The sequence below is a fragment of the Eutrigla gurnardus genome (genome assembly GCF_963514095.1).
Source record: "Eutrigla gurnardus genome assembly, chromosome: 20".
Taxonomy (NCBI): Eukaryota; Metazoa; Chordata; class Actinopteri; order Perciformes; family Triglidae; genus Eutrigla; species Eutrigla gurnardus.
This window is the reverse complement of record NC_139931.1, coordinates 14,753,207-14,777,284: the sequence shown is the minus strand read 5'-3', so window position 1 is coordinate 14,777,284 and position 24,078 is coordinate 14,753,207. Positions and strand designations below refer to the sequence as shown.

The 24,078-nt window shown below is 41.0% G+C and overlaps 4 protein-coding genes across 4 annotated transcripts in view; 2 read left to right on the top strand and 2 right to left on the bottom strand.

Moving 5' to 3' along the window:
- The window catches only part of LOC311031310 (uncharacterized protein), a 55,797-nt gene that overhangs the window by 17,128 nt on the left and 14,591 nt on the right, over nt 1-24,078 (top strand). The gene's annotated exons all lie outside the window — the stretch shown is intronic.
- On the top strand, nt 2,868-11,787 carry pmm1 (phosphomannomutase 1). Its single transcript, XM_084037542.1, has 8 exons — nt 2,868-3,261; nt 4,414-4,531; nt 5,521-5,597; nt 6,081-6,172; nt 6,401-6,500; nt 8,223-8,298; nt 10,287-10,402; nt 11,006-11,787. Exons 1-8 carry the CDS (start codon nt 3,178-3,180, stop codon nt 11,126-11,128), a joined length of 786 nt encoding a protein of 261 aa, XP_083893668.1. The 5' UTR covers nt 2,868-3,177; the 3' UTR covers nt 11,129-11,787.
- Nucleotides 12,900-19,258, bottom strand: csdc2b (cold shock domain containing C2, RNA binding b). The gene is made up of 4 exons (XM_084037173.1): nt 19,098-19,258; nt 16,940-17,348; nt 15,875-15,997; nt 12,900-14,909 (listed from the first exon to the last, which is right to left on the bottom strand). The coding sequence occupies exons 2-4, from the start codon at nt 17,119-17,121 to the stop codon at nt 14,747-14,749; spliced, it is 468 nt and encodes a 155-aa protein (XP_083893299.1). The 5' UTR covers nt 17,122-17,348; nt 19,098-19,258; the 3' UTR covers nt 12,900-14,746.
- Nucleotides 19,608-23,718, bottom strand: polr3h (polymerase (RNA) III (DNA directed) polypeptide H). Its single transcript, XM_084037586.1, has 6 exons — nt 23,414-23,718; nt 22,581-22,677; nt 22,130-22,216; nt 21,426-21,489; nt 21,054-21,288; nt 19,608-20,764 (listed from the first exon to the last, which is right to left on the bottom strand). The coding sequence occupies exons 1-6, from the start codon at nt 23,522-23,524 to the stop codon at nt 20,714-20,716; spliced, it is 645 nt and encodes a 214-aa protein (XP_083893712.1). The 5' UTR covers nt 23,525-23,718; the 3' UTR covers nt 19,608-20,713.

Here is a 24,078-nt window from a genome sequence, read left to right as displayed (position 1 = left end):
CAGTAAGCCTGACTGGGAGTTCAAATGAAGTTGTAAACCTGGAAAGTCACAAAATCCCAAGGTAAGACACAAACCGAGGAATATTGTATATTAATCTGTATCCAAAAATAGTTCCCACTAAGCCCACTATTCATTCTTATTTGATTACATTTTCCACAACTCTACAGTGCCCAGCTATTTCAGAAAATGACTGTTGTGTTTTCTAAAAAGAAATTGCTAATTATGACTTGTTTTTAAAGGGACAGTTCGCCCTAAAATCAAAGGTACACATTTTTCTTCTACAGGAAATATGTGGATTTTTGTTTTGGGGATGAACTGTCCCTTTAAAGATTGACATCTTCAGGAACAACTGAGCCTGGTGCAAGTACATCAAGAATTGAGAGACGGGTTAACTTTTTTTGAGAATAACCCTTCTTTTTCTTTTAAAGCCAGCCTTAAGTCTTGAATAAAGGTTAAAGCAAGACCACGTCTGCTTAGGAAACATGGGAATTGAGGTCAGAGTCAGATAAAGTGGCATGCTCATTATTTCAAGAGCTAATGATTAGTCTGTTTATAAGTCAATAATTGCCCTCTGCTACCTCCTTCCTCATACAATTTGACCATATCAATGGCGTCTTACTAATAAATCATGCACATAAATACCTGACTGACCTCGATGACACCAAATTCTTTGGCTTTCGCCACACTGAAGGGAACTCATAACATAAATATTTTAATACCAACAGGTACCTTATATATACATAAGATACATAACGTATATAATAAACCAAAAAAAGGGGTCAAATTGTTTGTTGTTCTGACACTATCACTTATTCTGAACCAGGTCTGTGCTCTGGTGATTTATGATTGTTGAGAAATGCGTAAAAGATAAAACATACAAGTGATTTATGGTGCCAGTATTAAGTCTGTCACCTATTGCATAACTGCCCCATCAAGGATTCCTACAACCTGTTTCATCATATGTGATTAAAGAAGTTATATTTTTTAGTTTTGTTTAATTTTATGAGCATAATGCAAAGGAGGATATAAAATCACAAAAAACTACAAAAAAACAACAACACGATAAAATCTTATTTCCATGATATGCAACAAGTACAAGTTACTAAAGGACAAACACACCCACACAAAAGGAACGCCTTTCATCAAACAAATGAATCCAAGTCAAACTGCCAAATAATTCCAAAAATAGGATGTAAAAATTCTAACTGGGTGGTAATCTTACAGCTCAACATTTCATATGAGGTATACGTTTTGGTGATTTCTTATTGCTCAGTTTTCATAAACATCTAAAATAAGGATTCATATTTAGGCAAAGTTGCACTACTGACCAATTTGAAGTGTTTTTTCCAGTTTTAGTTTATGGAAGTTGACATTTCCCATGTAAACATTACTTATATGTCAACAAATATTGTCATATCTAAAGGATTGTGTGTTATAAGTGCCCTGACCTCGTCTGGCAAACATGACCAGTTTATCATTTTAGTCGACAAACACAGCGTGACTGATGTCGGACAGATGGTGAGAAATGTTCATCAACACCAATTCACCATACCAACTCTATCTCTCTGCCATTCTGCCCTCTTGTGGATGTGTTGGCTCAATGGAGACGCTGCCGAGAAAGTTGTTCCTAATACTAAACAGTGGCATTTTAACATGACATAATGTTGCTGAAGTTAGTCTTGGTTTGTTAATCAAAAACATTATATGCATGTTCCTGCATTATGAATTCAGTAATAAATCGATTTATTAAGTACCATACACCGAAAAGGTGCATTTGTCACATGGATTTAACAGCTCCACTATTGTTTGTTGGCAGGCCTGTCACTGTAGCAAAGCATGATGTTATTATAATACCAAATCAAGAGAAAGGTTCATGTGACATATAGAGATCAGATGAATAGAAAACAACCATACCTTTTTTGCATCAAACATTTTCTTTGAAAGTAACATAATGCTTAAACAATCTCTTAACAGTCATATAAAAGGCATATGTTGCCAATATTAGGGCTGTGTATTGGCAAGATCTGGTGCAACATCCTAAACAAGGTGATATATTGCTTTGATCTACTTTTTTTTTAACACACTAACATAAGCATACCATCTGATTAAAATAAATCACCACCGCGGGACCTGCATTTACCACAGTCCCTGGAATATGTAAAAGAATATCACTACTTTTTATGCAATCTGACCCATTTGCCATGAATCTCATTTTAACCTTTTACTTAATTTTTACTCGTATGCATGTTTTTAAGGTATTACTACTCTTGTAAAAAATGTGTTGCCACACATCCTCTGTAGTTTTTATTATTATTATTATTATTATTATTATTATTATTATTATTATTATTATTATTATTATTATTATTATTATTATTATTATTGTTATTTATGGAAACATCCTCAGTAGTTTATTTATTATTATTATTACTACTATTATTATTATTATTTATGGAAACACATCCTGAGTAGTTTATTTATTATTAGTATTACGATTATTATTATTATTATTATTATTATTATTATTATTATTATTATTATTAATTGAAACACATCCTCAGTGGTTTATTTATTTATTATTATTATTATTGTTATTGTTATTGTTATTGTTATTATTATTATTATTATTATTATTATTATTATTATTATTATTATTATTATTATTATTATTATTAATTGAAACATCCTCAGTAGTTTCCTGCTCTGTTTCTGTGCTGCATCCATCACTTCCACTTGTGGGTGAGGGGTCAGCTGTCTCTCGACTGCAGCGCTCCGCCTCCTTGGTTACGTCACGTCACCCTGGCTGTGATTGGCTGCCGGGTGAGTACCTTATGATGTTGCAAAAGAAACACGACACGTTCTGCGCGCCGTGTTTGTTGATGCGAGCTAAAGGTTTCAGTGAACCGAGCCGAACCGGGACAGCAGCAGCCTACTGACTCCGACAGGAAGCTCAAGAAGAAGAAGAAACGGCAGCCGAACGGAAAGATTGAACTCACCTACTGTACAACCTAAAAGTCTGTTTTATGTTGGGTGTTTTCAACTGACTGCTACTGGATACTTGAACTGAATTACTTTCTCCATCGCGTGAATGTGCTTAGTTACGTGCTTGATTGCACGCGCGTGGACCTGTGTCACGTGCAATTTGTAAACAAGCAATAACTCAAAAGAGAAGACGAAATGGAGAAATTAAATGGCTTCTCGTCCGAGCGAAACGTCCTCTGCCTGTTCGACGTGGACGGGACCCTGACACCACCGAGAGAGGTGAGCAGCACACGTCCATCCACATCGATATCACAGCGTATCGGTTATTACAAACCTCTTCTCCGCATAATTAGCCCCTGAATCATTTTCTCTGTATGTTAGAGCACACTGTGTCCTCCGAACCCCACATGCTGCCTCAAACAGCGTTTTCTTGTTCTTATGCTTCTTCCTCCCCCCTTGCAATGCTCCATAATGTTCCTTCAACGGGGCTGCAGCGCCATGGGGGGCTGTGTGCTCTGTCGTCTGGTAATGTATAGCTCTGTTGATGTCTGCTCACCTATTTAAGTTCTGCCCTGATACTGTCCTCTCACGTGGGCTTTAATTCGTTTTTTTAATCAACATGAGGTAAATTCTCTGGAGGAAAACCTGCCTTAACCTAGTTTTTGGATGGTATTCATTTAGATGGGCCATTGGTTTTGAATGCTTGGGTTCATAAAAGGTAACTGTGTGTGTGTGTGTGTGTGTGTGTGTGTGTGTGTGTGTGTGTGTGTGTGTGTGTGTGTGTGTGTGTGTGTGTGTTACATAAGGCGTCTGCCTGGTTTCTTGCTCTGTATCAGAAATCAGAATCAGGAAGGAGTTTATTGCAAAATCGGGAACAAAAATAAAAATAAGACAATTTCCAAAAATAAAAGCGAGACATACATATACATCTGTACTGTAATAAAATGATATTTACCATTTTGTATTCAGAATGATGCAAATATTTGTGTGAGGTGATGGGTGGTGGTGGGGGAAGGGGGGGGGGGGGGGGTAGTGTGTCTGTCAGTGGGGGTCTGTTGATGAGGCCAGTTGCAGAAGGGAAGCTGCCCTTTTGGTGATACAGCTGACGTTCTGCTCCCACTTGAGGTCCTGGCTGATGGAAGAAGCAGAAAGCCTCCACGGTGTCGACTGGGGAGTCACACAGGGTGATGGGGGAGGGTGCACTTTTCTTCCACGCGTTGGAGTAATTGGAAATCTGCTCCAGATTTGAATGTCTCAAAGGCTACTTCTGCGGAGTAGTCCACGCTTCTCTCTTCCATGTAATGATGCTTCAGTAACACAGAGTGCACACAGATTTAGCTTTTTAATGATAGCTCCAGCTTGTGTGTTTTTTGAGAGGGAGCTCTAGCAGTTGAAGCAATAACGTGCAGTGCATTTTCCTGTGATCTGCAGAAAATCGACCCACAGTTGGATGAGTTTTTCCAGACTCTGCGGAGGAAAGTGAAGATCGGCATCGTGGGAGGGTCGGACTATTCCAAGATAGCTGAGCAGCTCGGGGAGGGGGATGAAGGTGAGTCCTCTAACTGTCTTAACCACAGATGTTTTATTCACTGCATGGTGTATCATTCTACAAAGCCTTTTTTTATTGTAACGTCTGCTTAATTGACACTAGTCCACAGAGAGTGGAGCAGAGAGGATGGTCCTTGGGAATAGTGTTGGTTTCAGGCCATTATGCAGTTTAACAGAGAATAACTGATTAGGCTAATTTAAAAAGGGGCACAAAACTAGTTAGTTTGGGCCTGAGCACCTTTATTTCCTTCTTCTGTGTCACGATCCGGGAAGCTGAGCTAACAATTGTCTCATGAGGACTAATTGTTGCATTTCAACTCATCATGATAAGATTTCCTAACAGACCGTTGGGAGCCACTAAAAAAGTAGTCGCATGTGCCATTTCTGAGCCAATGTGGAACTCTTCAGTTGATTTTATGTTATTAATCGGGGACTCCCAAAGTTGCTGCCAGAACACACTGACACACTGGCCCTCACACTGCAGCGCCAACAACCCGGCTGAGTTAGCACACACTGCTGCATGGGCAGAATGAACGCTCTGTAAGTATTAGCGTGCAACTGGAATGCAGATGTTGCGCCAAGAGGGAGCCATGTGGTTTCATTACCTTGCCAAGTGTGCTAAAGGTGACGCAAAGATGATTGTGATGTTGTGGTTGATGGATAATCATAATGAAGGATTTATTGCATTTTTAAGCCAATTATAGGAGCATTTTATTGTTATCATATCATCAGCTTCTACATACCTTCACTTTGCTGGATAATCTTGTTTTGCCGGTAGCTGCAAGGTATAGGCCAATGGAGTGGGAAGGTCAGAGAGATTAAACCAGGCAGTGTTACATACACTCTAATCTGCTACCAGTTAAATATAGCAGGCCGCTCCATTCTTCCACATCCAATCCTTAGTGGAAAAACCTCTGTTAATTGAGTTGTGTGTTTTAAAGGACCAGATTAGCACATTTAGCCACGTTTCACCTGTCGCCTCTCTTGCAGTGATACACAAGTTTGACTATGTATTTGCTGAGAATGGGACAGTGCAATACAAAGATGGGAAACTCCTCTCAAAGCATGTAAGTGAGCATTCAGTGCCATTTTTTTATGTCATGTCACAATGTCAGATGATATCCAACACATTGTCTGTTTTGAGTAAAAATACAAACTACTACATGATGGTACGACATGGATTCCTTACATGTTCACATTTTATGTAAAGAAACGGTCGTTACCTACAAAGACATAAGACAAATAAGGATAATTTATGAGCCAAAAACTGCTTATGTTGATCAGACCGTATCCAAAGAGTGGAAAGTGAAAAGTAATGAAAAAGAAACATTTTATTTCAGATCTCATTGAGGAAACCATAATCAAATCTTTAGGACTCATACCTTATATGAACACTTTAGGTGGTCTTTAAAGGAACTATACATGCTGGGTTACTACTAGGGTACTTACGGCTATCAATCTACCCAGGGCAACAACAAAAACATTCAGTTTAATCACAATGGGACAGAGAACAGTGTGTTAATGAATAAAGTGCATTTTCATCTCATTAGGCCATTCAGAACCAGATTGGGGAGGAACTGCTGCAGGACCTGATCAACTTCTGCCTCAGCTACATGGGGCTCATCAAGCTGCCAAAGAAAAGGTGAGATTTTGACCTCACACACACACACACACACACACACACACACACACACACTTTTGACCATCTCATTGTTTAACATCACTGATCTGTTGAAACAGGAAAAACATGTTTGGTTGTGATTTTAAACACAATCGTTAACATGTCTTGTTGTTTTTGTTCTTGTTCTTCTTGTTCCTCCCACTGAGTGTGAGATTCTCTTCATAGCAGCATGTCCCTTTCTGCCTTCAGGGGTACGTTCATTGAGTTCAGGAATGGAATGCTCAACATTTCCCCCATCGGTCGGAGCTGCACACTGGAGGAGCGAATTGAATTCTCTGAAATCGACAAGGTAAAGTGACATTCCTGCGTTTGAACATTCACCCCCTGTGGTTAGGCGGTTGGAGAATGATGCAATCTGTCGTCTGATGTCGTCAGTGGTAACTGTTAAGGCCCCCACACACCGCCCAGACGTCCAACTGCCTTATCCGACCATTCTCCGCCCACTCTGTTGCCTCTCGTCTGACCCGTTCGGCAGAAAAGTTGCGTTGTACACACCGCTTCGACGTGCTTCCGACAACACAGCAGCGTGTACGTTCTGCGCTTGCGCGAGATGCAATAAGCCTCCTTAACAGCGGGTGGCGCTAGTCTCATGCCAGTACTCCAAAACAGGAAATGACGGAACGGAGTGCAGATAAAAACAATGCACAATCAGCTGCTCTTCCGTCTCTTCGCTCCATGTAGCCATTGCTTCGATAAATGTGCAGAAATAACCAAAAGTGCAATGCAACGACGAAGTAAAATCTGTACTCTGCGCCATCTCTGTTTATGTGGTTTGTTGTTTACCATCGTCACTTCCGCCCCGCCCACACACCGCCATTGGATACTCGCTATATACGCTAGCACACCGCCAATCAGAGTATCCAATGGCTCAGACGTCCAACAGCCCACTTCCTCAGACTTCGCATGCTCAGTCTGATCAGACAACGTCCGCGCGGCTCCGAAAGCTTCCGACGCAGCTGTACACACCAAACATATGTGTTCCCGACCTCGTCCGAGCCTCTCCAAACGCTTCAGACGTCCAACGGTTGGGCCGGTGTGTTCCTGCCTTTAGTGGGTTAGCACATCAGTCTTCTGCTGTCTGCGCTGCCCCTATGTGAAAGTTTGTCTTATTATAATGCTTGGAATAACATCAAACTGTGTGTAATGATATTGAAACCTGCTAGAACAGTTTGTTAAAATGCACAGCAGCGAAGCAAGACAACCTACATGTTTACACAACAAGCACGGAGAGTCACAGAACGCCTCTCTGTCTCTCGTCTCTCGGTTTCATGAATTGTCCTCAATTAAGCAGACAGAGAGAGGTCAAACAATGTTGAGCTTTCAGGACGGCTTAACAGACGGCCCATTGATGGTTCACAGAGCCGGTGATATGGAAGAAACAGATAGCAGCAGAGGTTTAACTCTTCAGCTACCTGCTCACATTGATGCAGCTGAATCCTACATTCATGCATGACATAATGTATACACAGATTATATCTAAGCAATTATGACAGGTGTGGTGGTGTGTTGTAATTAAATCCTTATATCACAGCTTGTCAGGAGCTATAGATCTTACAAAATGGCCATCAAGTAATTCCAGTTTAATAGTTGTTTTATTCATGAGTAACAATGAAAGAGGCCCTCCAGCACTGGCTGTCTGCACATACCGAGGAATAGTGGTTGCTATGAAACGGTGTTTGCTATGGAACTACACTAGCAGCTAGCATAGTTCTTCTGAAGACCCTCATCATCTGAGTCCTGATGCTGGTTTTGTAGTGGGTTTAGCAGCTAACGTTGTTGTCGCTAAGCAGTCAAGACAATCATTTTCAGACCAGAGTGATACTAGGGAATTAGACGGTGGTTATTATATCACAGCTATGAACCAATCACACTTGATTTAAGGTGCCTGTTTTATATTAATTTAACACATTCAAGTTATTGGGCAACAGAGCAGACAGAAGTGTGTTGAATGAGTAAACACGTCAGTAACATGGTTGGCGAAGTCTGACTGCTTTGTCACTTTTCTCCACAGAGAGAGAAGATCAGGGAGAAATTTGTCGCTGCCCTGAAGGAAGAGTTTGCTGGAAAGGGTCTACGGTTCACTAAAGGTGAGAAAGTGAGAGCTGAAAGCCTCGTATAGAAGAAACGTATTTTACAAGTATTGCCCTCACAAAAACATACATCCTGCAATATTTTACTGTATATATTCATGTAAAACTGCACAGATGTATTCAGCAAGTTTGTATGGGTTTAACACACATGCTCTCTCAGCATCTTTGTTTGAGTTCTTCCTGTCTTCCTGAATGCATCAGTGTAGTTATATGATAAGCTTTACAACATATCTGTGTCTATTGTCTCTTATCGCTGTTGGAAAAAGACCCCTCTGCCCTCACGCCTACGCTCTATGGAGGACCTTTTGTTGGAGGCCTCAGTTAACTATTACACACACAGGTCCCTCCTTCTCTGTGGCAACCCAGCAGCAGTCAGGTGAATCAGGTAGCTGGTGTTTGCCTACGTGCGCTGCGTGGTGTGAGCCTCTTGCCGATGACGCCTGAAGGCTGTTCCTGTTCAGACAAACAATACCTCAATACCTTGAGAGAAATGTCACATTACTTCCAGTCATCTGCCTGAGTTCATAGAGTTCAACATATTGCTATCGCATTTCTTAAAGTTTCTAAAATAAAGTAACAAAAACAAAGTTTATATTACAAGGAAAACTGCTGTGCAGTAGTTGCATTACAAAGTGGCATGAGTGCATATATATATATATATGCGATCTGTATGTACAGTATCAGTTCTGAATATCTGATTATTATATCAAACATTCTGAGCTGGAAGCCAGTTTTGTGTTTTTGTAACCTCAGAGCCATTAGCGGTTTTACTGTTCACTCCGTTGACTCTGACGCTAGGCAAACAGGCCGATGGATCCGGAGGATGGACAGAGTTGTTTGCTTTCCTCGGTGTCTTATCGGCTTCTCCACGGCTGCCCTTGTTAGCTGATACCACCGATACTCTGAGATAGGTGTCGTATAAACCTGACTCTATCCAGTCTGCACAGAATGTCAGGGACACTGATGGTGTCAGGTGAAAGCTATTGTTCCTTATTAATTGTTAGTTATTACAGAGGAGGAGTGGAGATGTAGTTAAAGACAAGCAAACCCTTTGAGACATGTTTGTTTGATACATGTCCTTCCCAGTATCTACATCAGCAATGTTGAATATTAATTTCCTTCAATTACTCATTTCCACATAGTAGTTATTAAAGTTGTATTAGATTCCTCTCATACGGAGTAACCCATATCCATTAAGGATAATGGTGGTTTATTTGCAGGTCTGAAAAGGATTATGTGCACATCTATGCATTGTCAGTCAATTTAGCAGCCCTATTGCGTTAATTGTTAAAGTAAAAAAAAGCAGACAAAGCAGCCGGCCGGGGGATGGGTTGTTACAGAGGTGGTGGAAGCACTGAGGTGTTTATAGTCTGGGGTTGGAGGGTGTGTGAGTGACACAGCCCTCTGATTGGCTGGATGCTCCTCAGCTGTTATCTTGTTGCTGACTCTTTAAACCATTAACACTGAAGTCTCTCGGCTCACAGTCCAGCAACAATAGAGGCTTTTCTGTAACCTTTATTCAAATGAACAACGTGAGCCGTCATGACTAAAGAACATTCTGCAAGTCACTCTCTGCTATAATGATCTGTTATGACAGCTGCAGCCATAAATCATGCCTGTCAAAGTTGTCTGGAATCCTTGAATATAGAACATTCTTGGTTGATTATAGATAAACACATGGGCGTATGTTCATTTGTGACACCTCCTTTTTCCCAGAATGCAGTGTGTCTATACCTGTCAACACGTTTGAACAGGTGAACTGTTAAAAGGTACAGGTCTGCCCCTGCTGGAGAAAGATGTGTTGAGTATAAGTAGGAAGAATGCGAGTGGGAACGTATCCAACATATTGAAGGATATCAGATTGTTTAAGTTTCTTCTTTAAAATGCATGGTTTTGTTAAAGGTTTTTTTTTTTACAGTGTATATGACTATATAATTAAAGATGATGATAACAAGGATCTCTGTTTGTCGTCACCTTTGATTTAGGTGGCCTCATCAGCTTTGATGTGTTTCCAGAGGGCTGGGACAAGAGACTGTGTTTAGAGCTGCTGGACAGAGAAGGCCTGGACGCCATCTACTTCTTTGGCAACGAGACCTCAGACGTAAGATCATCTTTTACATTAGAGATTTACAGGAGGATGTAGTGAAGTGGATAGAGATACTGACTACACTGTTAAACAGTATTCTTTCTAAGCTGCATGAACATAAGTATGTGAACACTCAAACATTACACTGATTGTTGAGTATCTCCATTCTAAAACCATGGCCATTAATCAGGCAAAGGTGCATCGTCATGTTGACACGATGTTGCAAGAAAACCGCTGTTGACAATAGCACCCGGGAGAAGTTTGCCCTCAGGCCTTTCATTCAGAAATCTGCTTTGGTTTGGGCCACAAGCCCAAAAGAACATTGGATTAAGATCAACCCTCTTTTGGCAGAAAGCCCTGAAAACAAACGTCTCCCATGTTTAATATCAGCAGCATTAAGATTTGCCCAAATGAAGGGGTCGTGCAATTTCAAGATTCTATTGTATTCTGGGGTTTACCTTCACAAAGTCATGCTGTCCATGCTACAGGAGAAAGAAGAAGTGGAAGTAGTTTTTTTTTCGTTTATCCTGGCTCAAATGTCATAATTGTAGATTAGGAGAGCCTTGCCTGAAAGAAAGTTGATTTGTGTTTTTTACTTTTTGACAATTCTCTTTTTAGGGAGGAAACGACTATGAAATTTTCAACGACCCGCGGACCATCGGTTTCACAGTCTACTCACCGGAGGACACGGTCAGGTTCTGTCGGGAGCTTTTCTTCGATGCTCCACCACATGAACCTTGATGTCCTGCAATGCCCCAATCCCCCCGTCCCCGGTCCTTCCCCACAATGCCTCTGAGTCCCGCCTGTAGGTCTCTGCTAGGCAACACAGCCTATTGAACTGCTGAAAGGTACTACTGATATTCTCCATATTATTAATATGATTACTTTAAAGGGACAGAAACTGAAGAAGTGTTAAATCGTGATGTATGTGAAAGTACTGTGCCAGAAGATGTGCTTGGCTGCAGTGTAACAGCACTGCAATGAAGTGTAGCATGTAACATAGAATTAACCAAAAATATTGTTAATTCATATAGTGTTGAAAGTCATTACTCCCGAGTTTATTAGAGTATAGATTGATGTTTTGCACTAATGTTGGCATAATTTCATACCAATCGTTGTTGTTGAACGCTGTTGAAGGAGATGATTGGAGTGAGAGAGAGCAGCTGAGAAAACCTTGTTCTTTTGTGAGTCCATGTTGAAATTGAGATATGAATGAAGCTCCTCTACAGGTGAGGATATATGAGTCATTCCAGGTATATTAATGTCTCTAATGTGCTCTGAGCTGGAAGCGATTTATTGTTTATTTACTGTGTGATCCCTTAAATATCAAATGTCGTTCTATTTAAAAGTGAACATTACTGACTCAGTGAATTCATCCTAACCAGTGAATTAAGCTACTGTGACCAAGTCACTCTGCAAGCTATTGTCAGCTGATATGACAGCTTTTTATGTAAAATATTTTTACAATCTGAATCACGGCCTGCACGCTGGCTGACTAACTGTATGCCTGCATATGTTTGGTTCATTGTTGCTACTTTTGTTGTCAGATTCATGCTGTTTTCAACAGATGGTTAAAGGGTTTTTTAAATAACTTTTAAATGTGTGGACACTGACACTTTGATTTCCCCATGACAGGTCAATGTTCTGTCCTTCTGTCCTTGATGGATCATATTGTAAATATGAGGCTTTTGATAAATCAGATATCATCTGAGTGTAAACATGATTTTAACCTCAAAGACGAAGAGAATCATGTAGACTTTTATGCACAGCAGAGAACAAGCTTTTAATGTGCCACTAATGCTAATTGATTAAAGGATCAGTTTGATGTTTTTCAGTCATTTATGAAAAAAAATGCCTCAATTGATTGCAATAAAACATATTTGATATCATGACACTGACCTCAGCTCTCCAATGTTCTTTACCCTGCTGGACTCAACAGGGCCTCAGAAAAGCTCTCTCTTCATAACTCACTCTCAAACCAGCACTCCGTCGTGAAGGAGGCTGCAGCAGTGTCTTTTTACATTTAACCACTAGGAGTCGCCAGACACTTTCAAATCAAACCCACACAGATACTTTAAAAATAAAATATTCAAATTGTGGCTGTTAGCTTTTGAAGAATATATTAACAAATTGAGCATTTATTCTCTGTTTTCATCTCATTCGGCAGTGCATGACGATACTTTTTGGCAGGCACACGAGTGTTAATTGTGTGTAGAAAGATTCACCTGTCCGAGGTGAACTTCTACCAATAAATAACAATGAAAAAGATCATGTTTGTAATTCAAATACTCAGCACCTATACTAAACTTTGACATCCAACATTGCTAGTTGCATGTTTGTTTTTTCTTTAGCCCCCACAGCTAAATGCTTCCCAAAAGGCTCAGTAAGACACAGAAAAGTGGCAACTTTTTTGCAGGTTTTTTTTTTTTTTCATATCTAGTTTCTACCTCACCTCCGTATTATCTATAGCCTCATAGTTCATACGATTATTTTACTAATGAAGACTGAAGACTAACAAAAACCAACTCCCAGTGAGTGAGCTCTGCCGGGTTCCAGACCTGAATCACCATCACATCTCATTTATTTATTCAGAAGCCCAAAAATACATGGTTTACAATGTAATGAGATGGAATGGTAATCACTGAATGATGTGAAACAAAGCGATGATTCAGTTTGAGGACACTTTGACAGGACATCTTGACCTCATCTCTCATCACATGTTAACCAGTGTTCATACTGCTCTTCCTCTTCCTCCTCCAGACTCACTCCCACGCGTAACTAAAGAAACACTGCTTCCATGAGACGTGTGAATCATAAAATGCTTTAATGTTCTTTCAGGGCTCAGTAGAAGTAGTTATGAGGATCACCACCACGGTCCACACTCCACAAAAGAAAGTGCCCTTCGATGTGACAGCAATAAACAAAGTCTAATGATAAACCAATTCAGGCAGTGACACCGACAGATAGACGAGATGCATGGAACAGATATAATAGAAAACGTCTTACAGTATACTGAGCAAATCCTACGAACAACGCTGACGTGACGATGATCTCTTTTGGCACCAACTATGAAGTCATGTCGTTCACCATCACACTGACTACGTTTAATAAACCACACACAGATACATGTTTCTTTTCTGATAATAGAAAAAGAGATTTACAAATTGTTTGTTCATCAGCAGTCCCTGGCTCCAGATGCTTTCAAACAGAAAAACAAACCCTGACAGTCGTGTCTGGAGCAGGTTTTCTGGCAGTTTTCATAGTGGAAGTTCAAATTTCTTAAGTGCAAGTTTTTCGACTTTATTATCCAAAATATAGAGCTTGTAATCTGAGGACACGCACAAATCATCAAATAAATAATTCAAATAAATTACCACAAACAAGACAATACAACCAAGGATATGCATTTCCCAGGAAAATACTTGCAATCGCTTTCCATTCACAGTAAAATGCGTCATTTTTTTTCTCATATTTTTGAAATATCCATGCTTGGTTTAATGTGATCTGCCTACTTTCTGGTGTCCCTTCATGCCTTTTCTGTCTAAGACAAACTGAAATCACTTACTCTCACTTTTCTACTCTCCATTTTTAAACTTAAACAGTGTACCATTGTATTTCGTTTGAGTTTGAATGCAAAATCAGCTGTTATTAACTGATTTATTAATGCAAATCTCTTCAACTTTCAATTCCCTTAATTACTGGTTTTAACATCCATCATCTCTGTTTTTAAATTCAACGTTTCTTCCAAAGTCTGCACTGTTTAGGTTGTGATAACAAGTCATCTGACCCACACTTGCACCCGACATGTGATCCTGGAAACTTGGGTGAAATAAACAAGTGCACAACAGCTGCAAAGACGGGAAGTAAAACTGAATTCAGCCTTTTGTCCTAACCACTCTCTTCCTTGCACATACACTCAGCTGTCATGCCTCAGTTTGCAGAGTTTTCCCAGTGTTTAATTACACAGCTAATCTGTGAAAAATGAAGCCTCCAAGCTCCCATTCAGAAGTTTGATCCTTCGCTGGTTGCTTCACCCTCCTATCTCAAATCTGACTTTTATTCCTGCAGCCACGACAAAAATAGAAGTTAAAAAAAACAAATGTCTCTTTTTCCAAACAGGAAATAAATGGTCAGTTTTACATACACAGCAAAGTCATCAGTGTACACAGCTTTGAACAGAGCCTATCAGCTCTGTGAGTCGACACCAACGACTGAATTATTTTAAACTCTGGAAACTTCCCTGTGTAGGTAAAACATACTTTTAAAGAAAGGATTTAAAGAAGTTATCAGCTCCCCGACAGATCCATCATCCCCCACCCAGCCCCGCCCAGCACAACCCACCAGGCCCGGAGTTCAGGTCTAAGAGCTGATGATCTGGCCAGACCAGGTCTCGTGTTTCGTCCCTGGGTTGAGGTGTATGATCTTCACCTCCACCGCCTGCACCTTCAGGTTCTTGGGAGGGACCCTGCTCACTTTGTACGTGACCTCGTCACCCTCTACTGGGACATACTCCCCCTCAATGCTGAAATAGAGAGAAAGTAGGGCAATGAAGTATGAGTAAAAATAAGGGAGCTGTCTTTTTATAGATGTACAGAGGGTTACAGACAAAGGATGTGCCATAACAAATCAAAACATAGCAACAAAAGGGTTGTTTGTTAGTTTTCAATTTAATGCTCATGAGATAACTTAGAGTGATGGTTCTCATCCTTTTGTTCTACAACTTCTAATAACTTCTGCAATTGCAAAATGGTATCGTATTATTTCTACAATAACAAGAGCAGAAAAAGACAATTAATATTCTGTCCCATAAATCTGCTGATGACCCTGCAGTTATTTTGCAACATCGTTAGAATGCTTCAACATCCAAATTGGTGAACCGGTGAATTAAAGGATCAGTTCCACATTAAAGGAAATAAGCTCATTTACTTTCTTGCTGAGTCGATAAGAAGACCGATATCGACAAGTATGAAGCTGATGCCTGGAGGCCATTAGCTTGGCTTAGTTAAGCAAGACTGGAAATGAGAGGAAACAGCTAGCCTAGCTCTGTCCAAACATAAAACTATCTGCCTACTTTTAAACACACGATGCAGCTGTTTGCCTGTAAGATAAATGGATCACCCTGCATTATTTGCTTTTGCTGAGTCTGTAGTAACTTTGGCATATTGCTTGTCCTGAATAAAAGGGTAGAATAAAACCCACACAGACTGCTGTACTCTCTGCACATGTCCACTTATTGCAGGTGTCACTTGAGTCCTTGGAGGGTTGGAAAAAATTGCTTTCCCTTTGAAAAAAAGTACACACATAAACAGTGTTGTTTGCTGAGTTCTTACAGTGAATTGATGCTGCAGATCTGCAGAAACTCTGTGCTGCTATTTGTAATTCAGCTTATTGATGGCGGGTTTGTCTGCTGTGGTTTTAAGAGGCGACAGCTGTGAAATCGGTATGATTTTGTCGTCTAAGAGTGTGTTCAGTGTTATCGCCACTCACTCTGATATGTGTACAAAGATGTCTTCGCCACCGTGGGAGGGTCGGAGGAAGCCGTGACCTTGTGACCTGGAGAAGTTCTTACACACACCCTTAAATACGGGACCTGAGTGAGCACGCACCGTACTGCAGCCAGAGAGAGAAATAGAAAAGTTCTTACATTAGACATGGAAAGACTTCAGTACAACTTACTGTTATTATTGTTTCAGAAAAGATGAGAAGGAGCAGTTTAGACAAACGTGTTTTTCTTTCTCATAAGACAATTCATGGTTCAGGTCCGTTTCACAAGACAGGGGAATGGAGAAGTGTGATGGCAAACAGTTTGGTTATCGGCAAATTGCAGTAGTGGAAACGGTCAGATCCTTTATGTCAGCAATATCACAATTTAAAAATACTCCCTTAAGTAAATGTACTTCATTCAAAATGTAGTGTGAGTAAAACCACAGGCAAAACAACATCATGTACTTAAAGCATCAAAAGTGGAAGGATTCTGTCAATGTTGCATAATCATATTTACATTGTTTGATTATTGTTGTCAGCAATTTAAATACTTAGAGTCACTTTCTGGAACATTATGAATTCAAATAAAAACACATTTGTTAGGTCATGGGTCTGCTTAAGATAACTACATAAACTAAGTAAAACATAAACAATTTAACGTAAGTATGGAAAACAAATCACAAATATCACTAACGCACATTTGGGACACAAACAGTGGTCTTGAACACTGGTGTCCTGGTTGAAAGTCCTGTGTTTGTTTCTCATATACAGGCACTAAAGGGTGCCTTTTGCCCTCGGTATCAGACTGCGAGGGGCGGGACAAAGCGTTAGTATTTGACGCCCTGGGAATGAGAACAGGCTGATTGTACGTTAGCAGTAACTGCCTTGAAGCCATTATTAGCTCTAGTTTGGTGTCTACAGGGACTTAAAGGTTCAGGTGGAATAAAAAGAGATACATTTCTTCTGAAATATAGTGAAGTTTTAAAAGTATATGGGAAAAACTCAAATTGTGTGTTAGATGTCTTCTTTCCACCACACACCAACCGGTAAATAACGAATCATACTTACGCTGAGTAGGTGCGGTTGCGTTTGGTTGGCAACGGGCTGGGCAAATCCCGAGGCAGCGGCTGCTCTTTCCCTGCCTCCCATACCTGACTCCTCTCCCTCAGGAAGGGGAAGGAGAGGGTGAGAGAGGTGTTGGGGGAGCGCAGCTGGGTTCTAGAGGGCGACGTGAGGCTGGGGTCGGCCATGTCAGAATTGACAGGGACGAGGAGGATGAGGGAGGATGGTGGCGATGCAGTGTCGCTGCTGCTGCTGCTGCTAGAGCTGCAGGCTGCTGGCGGGTTGCTGACACAGTTGTCTGTTCGCTGATGTATCTGTGAGTCCGTCTGCTTGGAGAGGACTGCCTCAGTGTGGGAGACAGACTCAGCCGTTATCCAGGTCAACGCCGTCGCTTCAAGGCCGTCAGGAGGACAGGCTGTGAGGAGAGATGACAGCGAGAGAACGGAGGAAGATCAGAGGGTTGTCATGTGGCTTCAGACCTGATGGGAGGAGATCATCCAGTGTTCAAGTCGGAAACAACATACAAATAATGATGTGTGTGGGGCAACTTCTCAGTATCTACTAGAATATATTGTTCTATTTTATCTCAAATATATGTTATTAGATTAAAAAGAGGCGACACCTCCCAAGTCAAGTTTCATTTCCTTTAAGTCCCTTCTCAAATGAAAAGGCTACTTCAGTGATAATTGTGTATTCTAATGTTGGGGGACTTGCTAGGGGAAGATTTCCAAAAAGAATGATCTCTATTAATGTGGCAGAAGCCAATATATTATATTAATACAGAGAATGGTTCAACCCTGCACTTCCTATTATGCAGATCGATTGCATGTTTCTATCTGGAAGGCCACCTGAGATCATCCCATGATTGATCATTGGGAACATCTTCTCAGCCTCAACAAAAAACCATCCACTCAAGACATTTCACAAGTTTCCATAAGTTGAATCCTCGTGATAAGTAGGCTGGTCTTGGGATGTAAACATTTTCTATTTTTTCACCTGGAGCCTTTCAAAGAGTCCCTTTGGCTCAGTTTGTCTGCAGTCCACTGCAACCCCCATGTACCTCAGGGTTTATCTCTACCCAAAGCATCCTATTAATACATGTGGACATCCAATTTTAACATTTAGCCTACTTGAATGTCTGACATGAAAATACGTCTCAGTCTCCAGTTTGGATTTTGTTCTAGATAAGTTATTAAATTATTCCTCTATTTCTCTAAGTTGTCCATCATTCCCCAACACTATATCCGCAAAATATAGCGTTATAGTGAGTGACCTTGGCCTTCAATTCCTCCTCATCTGTTTAGATTAGGATCAGACCCAACTACCGACCGACCTCCTGCAGCACCCAAGGGTGAATTAGACCCAGAAACACCATTAGTCCGGAGAACAAACACCGTGTCGTTTTCTTTATGAATACGCCTACGTGTTTTTCACGCCCACACATCTCGCCTGTGATGATGCAGGCCGAGCTACGCACGCTGCGTGACGTCAGAACAGCTGCAGAACACCGCCTCCAGTGGTGCGTTCATGACGTCAGCGCCCCATCCCCAAGCTCACCCATTGCATGTCCAACAGGAGTTATGGCAACATAATGTCATGTCACAACGTTACTACAGCTTCAATCATTGACCACGGTGATCCAAACATCCAGAGGTCACACTCATGTAGACTACAGGAGGAGAACATCTGGATGCACACAGGGTCGTGGCTCTGCTGGTCCGGGTCACATCTCATCCTTGTCCCATGATGGTGAAAAGGCAACATGTCCATGATTTGGGTCTATGGTCACACTTCACATAGAATGCCATAATATCATTTACGATTGTCCCCTTGTAGTATTGTAGCGTAATGGCGAAACGTAAAGCAACGCATGGACAGCAATCGGCGGCCAGTCAATACAATGTCACCACATATAACTTGGACAAAAGGAGAGGTTCGGGATCCGTTCACTGACATCAGCTGGCGGTCAAATATCGCTGAGATGTGACACGGATCAGTCAGAGAGAAACATGGCCTATAATAAAAAGCTGTCTCCGTTATTTAGCGCGTATTCTGTGAAGCATGCGAAGAATACATAGTCCCGACCCCCAAAACAAAGCCACACCGACACACTCCCCCCCCAGCGGGGACTCAACATGCACATATCCACAGAAATGTTACTTACTGCATCGGCTGCGCTAGATGCTCGTGGACGATCAGCGTGTGTGTGTGTGTGTGTGAAGTCGGTGTGGATTATATAACGCGTTATTAAATAAATAAGTAGACCAAATCCGCGCAGCGACGGAGAACCCTGATGTGACGACGTGAGGGCTGCTGAGTCTGCGCAGCTGGCGGAGATTCCGATGGCGTGATGCGACTGTGCGCGCGCGCGTGCGTGCGTGCGCGCAGGAAATAAGCTTTCTTCATTCCTCGTCATGTGTGTCATCTGTTGGGGGAACAGTGTTCTCAGTGTAGTGAGGTATTCTCGGTCTTTGCTGTGGTTTTGTGATGTTGATGATAGTTCAGTCTCCATGCAGCTGTTCTTGCTGCTGCTCCATTATAAAGGCTGTGATGTGGTATACTGGGCTCCACCACCACAGCTTTAATATCTAAAATGAACTTGCATTATAAATGTGAGATTAATACACTGACGCTGCAGTTATATTTTAGTTACATGGTAATGTATTTAATCATTTTCTTAAGCTTCTGCAAAGAGGGTCACATTCAAAGCATCACACCATGTATTTAAGTTGATAAAAACTAACCTGATAGTCTGACCTAGTTTCACCACCAGACAAAAGGTAAACTGGCCATGCAGTCGTCACATGAAACACAGCCCATTTGGCATCTGATTGTACAACAAACACACATATGTGTGTGTGTGTGTGTGTGAGTGGCTGAACCAACACTGACCAACACTCGGAGGGCAGCTCTGTTATAAACAAGCAGGACTGTGACCTTCAAACTGGCAGGATTTATAGGCCAGCCACTAATCCGTTTTTATATACTTCTTTGAATCGCACAACACAGCAAATCGCAACCACTCACACTGATGATATGCCCTTTTACTGTGAGATAAACAGAATGACAAACTATTACAAGGCTGAAACTGAGGACTAAATTATAAATAAAGTCTTAAAAAAAAGATTAAAAAAAAGGGCCTGCACAAAAAAAACTGTTGGGAGAGGTAACATCTGGAATGAAAAGTGAATATTTTAAGCTTGAGAAGGATTTTTTTTAATTGAGGCAATGTTAGCGTTGTTTGGATCTTGATGATTCAAATTAATTATTAATTGTCCTGCTGGTCTTATGTCAACAAATATATCACACAGTCTCATTTCTCTCACTTTAAACCAGGAGAGTGTCTGTGAGCTCTCACGTATCATCAGGCACCACATTCATCAAATACTGTTCAGTGTTCAACAGCATCTACCACACTATTTGTCCACACTAAAGCAGTGATGACATCATGATCCAAATAATTAACTATCATTTTCTTTTGAATTGGGGGTCAAAATCTTATGTGAAATACATTAAATGAACGTTCGCGTCCATCGAATCATTCAGTTTTTAAATACGTGGTGAATTTCACATGTAAACATGAATCTGGAGCTTCATTCACAACACAGTGAGTCTCAGTGTGACGGAGTGCATCAGTCACTTCTGTTTAGAGAGTCTTGACTTCTGTACCCAAACCGCTGGGTTCTGTGTCTGCAGCGGACCGTCCCTCGCCTCTCCAGTCTGTCATGATGGTCGACACTTCCTAACCACTGAATGTCCTCTCCTTCTTCTTCTGCAGTGCTAACTGTTCCACCATGACAGCAGCCCCAGCCCCGGGTCACAGATGGTCCCCTGAAACAACAGCACAATGAGTCAGGATGGACATGAAGCTGCTATTGGTTCATCAGCCATTAATGGACAGAGATATCAGCTGGGTAACGACATTTAATGTTTTTATTACCCTGCTCTACTGGAGCATACACCACAGCACGAAGAAGACTGGACCCTGACACAAATATGAGGACGCTTTAAAACTGTGTGCCCCTTAAATGGGACACAATGGCGTTTGGTTTTCATGAGAAGTTTTTTCTATAAGAGATTTCCTTGTGACCTAATAGTTAGTCATGAGGCGTTTTCTTACAATCAGAGTATATGGTGCCTCTTTCTTCTCCCCGCTCTCCTCTGCTGGCGGCGCCGTCGACTGTCCCGGTTGTGCCGGGGCGTCTGACGTCGCAGTGGCCGGGCCCGTTGGTGAAGTGTCCACGAAGACTTCATCCGTCACCCGAAAACGGATCTCCTCTCCTTGGTCCATGTAGAGGTCATGGGCCCCCTCGTCCGTCTCATATTCCCAAAGCCAAACCTGCTCCGCCTCGTCACTGAGGCTGAAGCTAAGGAAGGCTCGACTGCTGCAGCTACTTCATCTACAGTCACAATCAACTCTAGACGAGAATCTAAATAGTATGCAATCTCGACACTTTCCTTCATTTTAATGGAACATTTTGAATCAGGATACAATTTTGCAGGCTGTTGAAGAGACTCTGGTGGAATGAGGATGTCGTCAAAGAAGCCCATGGTCACTGTGGAACAGACAAAGTGTTACCAAAGTTCTTCTATGCCCTCTGGTTAATGTAACAGCAGAGTCATGTGAGCCTTCAGACCGTTAACTGTGTACAATGCGTTGTTTATATATATATATATATATATATATATATATATATACACACATATACACACACACATACACACTCACAAGGTGAGCAATAAAACTGTGTAGACAGCACTACTAAATGAATAAAATATGGGGAAAATATAGACCAATAAATAACACATATATATACAATATTATCCGCCAATTATAATGATCAAGAGATGGTAGTTCACAGTTAAAATTAAGTCACAAACATTTTCACATCGACTTAACTGTATTCTTTATAGAGAAAGTCAATGAACCATTTAGTGGATCGACAGAAAATGACCCAATAATTATTTTGACAATCAATTACTCATTGAAGTCATTTTTCAAGCAGAAGCATAGAATATTTACTAATTCCAGCTTCTCCTATGTGGTGATTTGCTGTTTCTCTCCATTATATATTATTGTAAATTAAATACCTTTGGAACGTTAGACCTTATTCTTTAGCTTAGCTCTGGGATGAATGACCAAATATATTTCTAGAGATTGAATCAAACATTCTGAGATGGAAATGCAGAAGTTACCATGAACTCCCTCTTGACTGCAGTACTTGATCTTTCCCAGCAGGATCTCGTCGAGGAAAGGGTGAAAAACAACATACCTGAAGTGAACTAAAAGAGAGAACACAGGAATATGGGAACCGTTCAGGTGGGGTGAAGTCAATCACAGGATGATAGCTGGGGAACTTACCTTAAGGACATTCACAGTTGCTCCATAAATTTCACCAACTTATTCAATACAAAGTACTTCATAGGCTGCTATACTGCTATACCAAACTACATTCTTTTTACCCTTCTGTCTCCCCAATTTGCACGAAATATGCACCCAAATATATCATAAACAAATAAAAAACTAAGGAAAAAATGGAAGGCTCTGCATTGCAATATGTGGCAATGTGTCTCACATTTAAAAAGGCAGTGAAAATGCAGCACATGGCTCGATGCAAATGTATGATATGAGAGAGCATCATCATACCTTTAGTGTGTGAAGCGCCGTCCCCTGGGAATATATAGGAATCATCCAGTTTAGTGATGTCGTACAAGCAGATGCACAGGCCGACGTTGTAGACCACCTGAGGCGACGAGAACAGGTCACAGGAATGCAGACACATATTCCAAGTGCTTGGGTGTGATTTTCACAGCAGCTTATGAATATGCAAAACTCGAATTCAATGGAACCAAACTGAACATAATTAAACAAATGTTTACAGTCAAAATACTGCACATGTATTGGGGTTCTGTTAGTCTGTGTTAATTATTTACAGTTTTATCAGCTGTAGTTTTCATGACTAAACCCATTTAAAGTGACGGTTTACCCCTTGAGTCGGGTCATGATTTCTGGAAAGAGACATCACTGTTGAGTTTTGATTACAGGCAAGAAGCAAAATATGTATTTGGGATTTTAAGGTCAACTAATGGACTTTGTGGAAGACACAGCAAAAGTAAACTGAGCCAGTGAAGTACAAGCATCATTTTGACTGGTGAATGGATGCAGGATTTATTTCAGTGTCCTTTTCGAGAGACCTGTGATGGGTTCTGATGCTGTTTTTATGTGATAATGTGACTGTTTTCATGTCTTCAATCTATTCCTCCTGCTGCACTTACAAAAGAGATGACTTGATTACATTAAGGCGATAGTAATAAACCTAACTGTTTTTAGTTTTTGCATGCTATGTTTTATGTCTAAGCCTAAGTTGGAGGTGCATTTTAACAGTTTATGTGAAGAGGCTTACACATCCTTTGAAAGCTGTGTATCGCAGGTAAACTGCGCTGAAAGTCGAGCCGAAGTGAGTGCAGTCTGACACGCACCTTGTTGGCCAGTTTCTTGTTGAGCTCCTCGGCCACGGCCTCGTTGAGTTGTCTCTGGAAGTTCCACGGAGGGATCCGGACCGTGTCCACCATCTCCACCAACACGAACATGATGCCGGCTCACACACACACTGAGCCGCCGTGGTGAAACAAGTGGACTCGGCGGTCAGTTGAGCTACGAGCCGACTCTCAGGACAGCATTTCCCGTTTTACAGTAATACAAAATATCGAAAACTGCACGCAATCGAGCTAGAAGTCTAAAAATCTACAGCAAACTCAAAGCAAACCATGTTGTCTACACGTGATTACGACAGTTCGTTTTTACGACATGTCGCAAAACTTAAAGCTACAGTGCACAATTTTAAAGTTCTATTATATTATGTCTTTTTTTCTTTGTATTACCATGACGTCCGATTTGGTTTCCATATTTTTCACCAATTTAAAAAATAAATTGAAATTTTAAAATTATATTAGTTTTCTTTCTTAACAGGAATGCAACCTTTAGTCTTGAATTGTCTTCTAAAATAACATCTTAAACTGTATCTGTCTTTAACACTTTATCTGTAGGAAATATGCCCATCCATCCCATAACAACAAGATACATCAATTTAGCATTACTGATTGTGATGTTTGTCAAGACTGTATGCCACGTTACACAAGGAGCA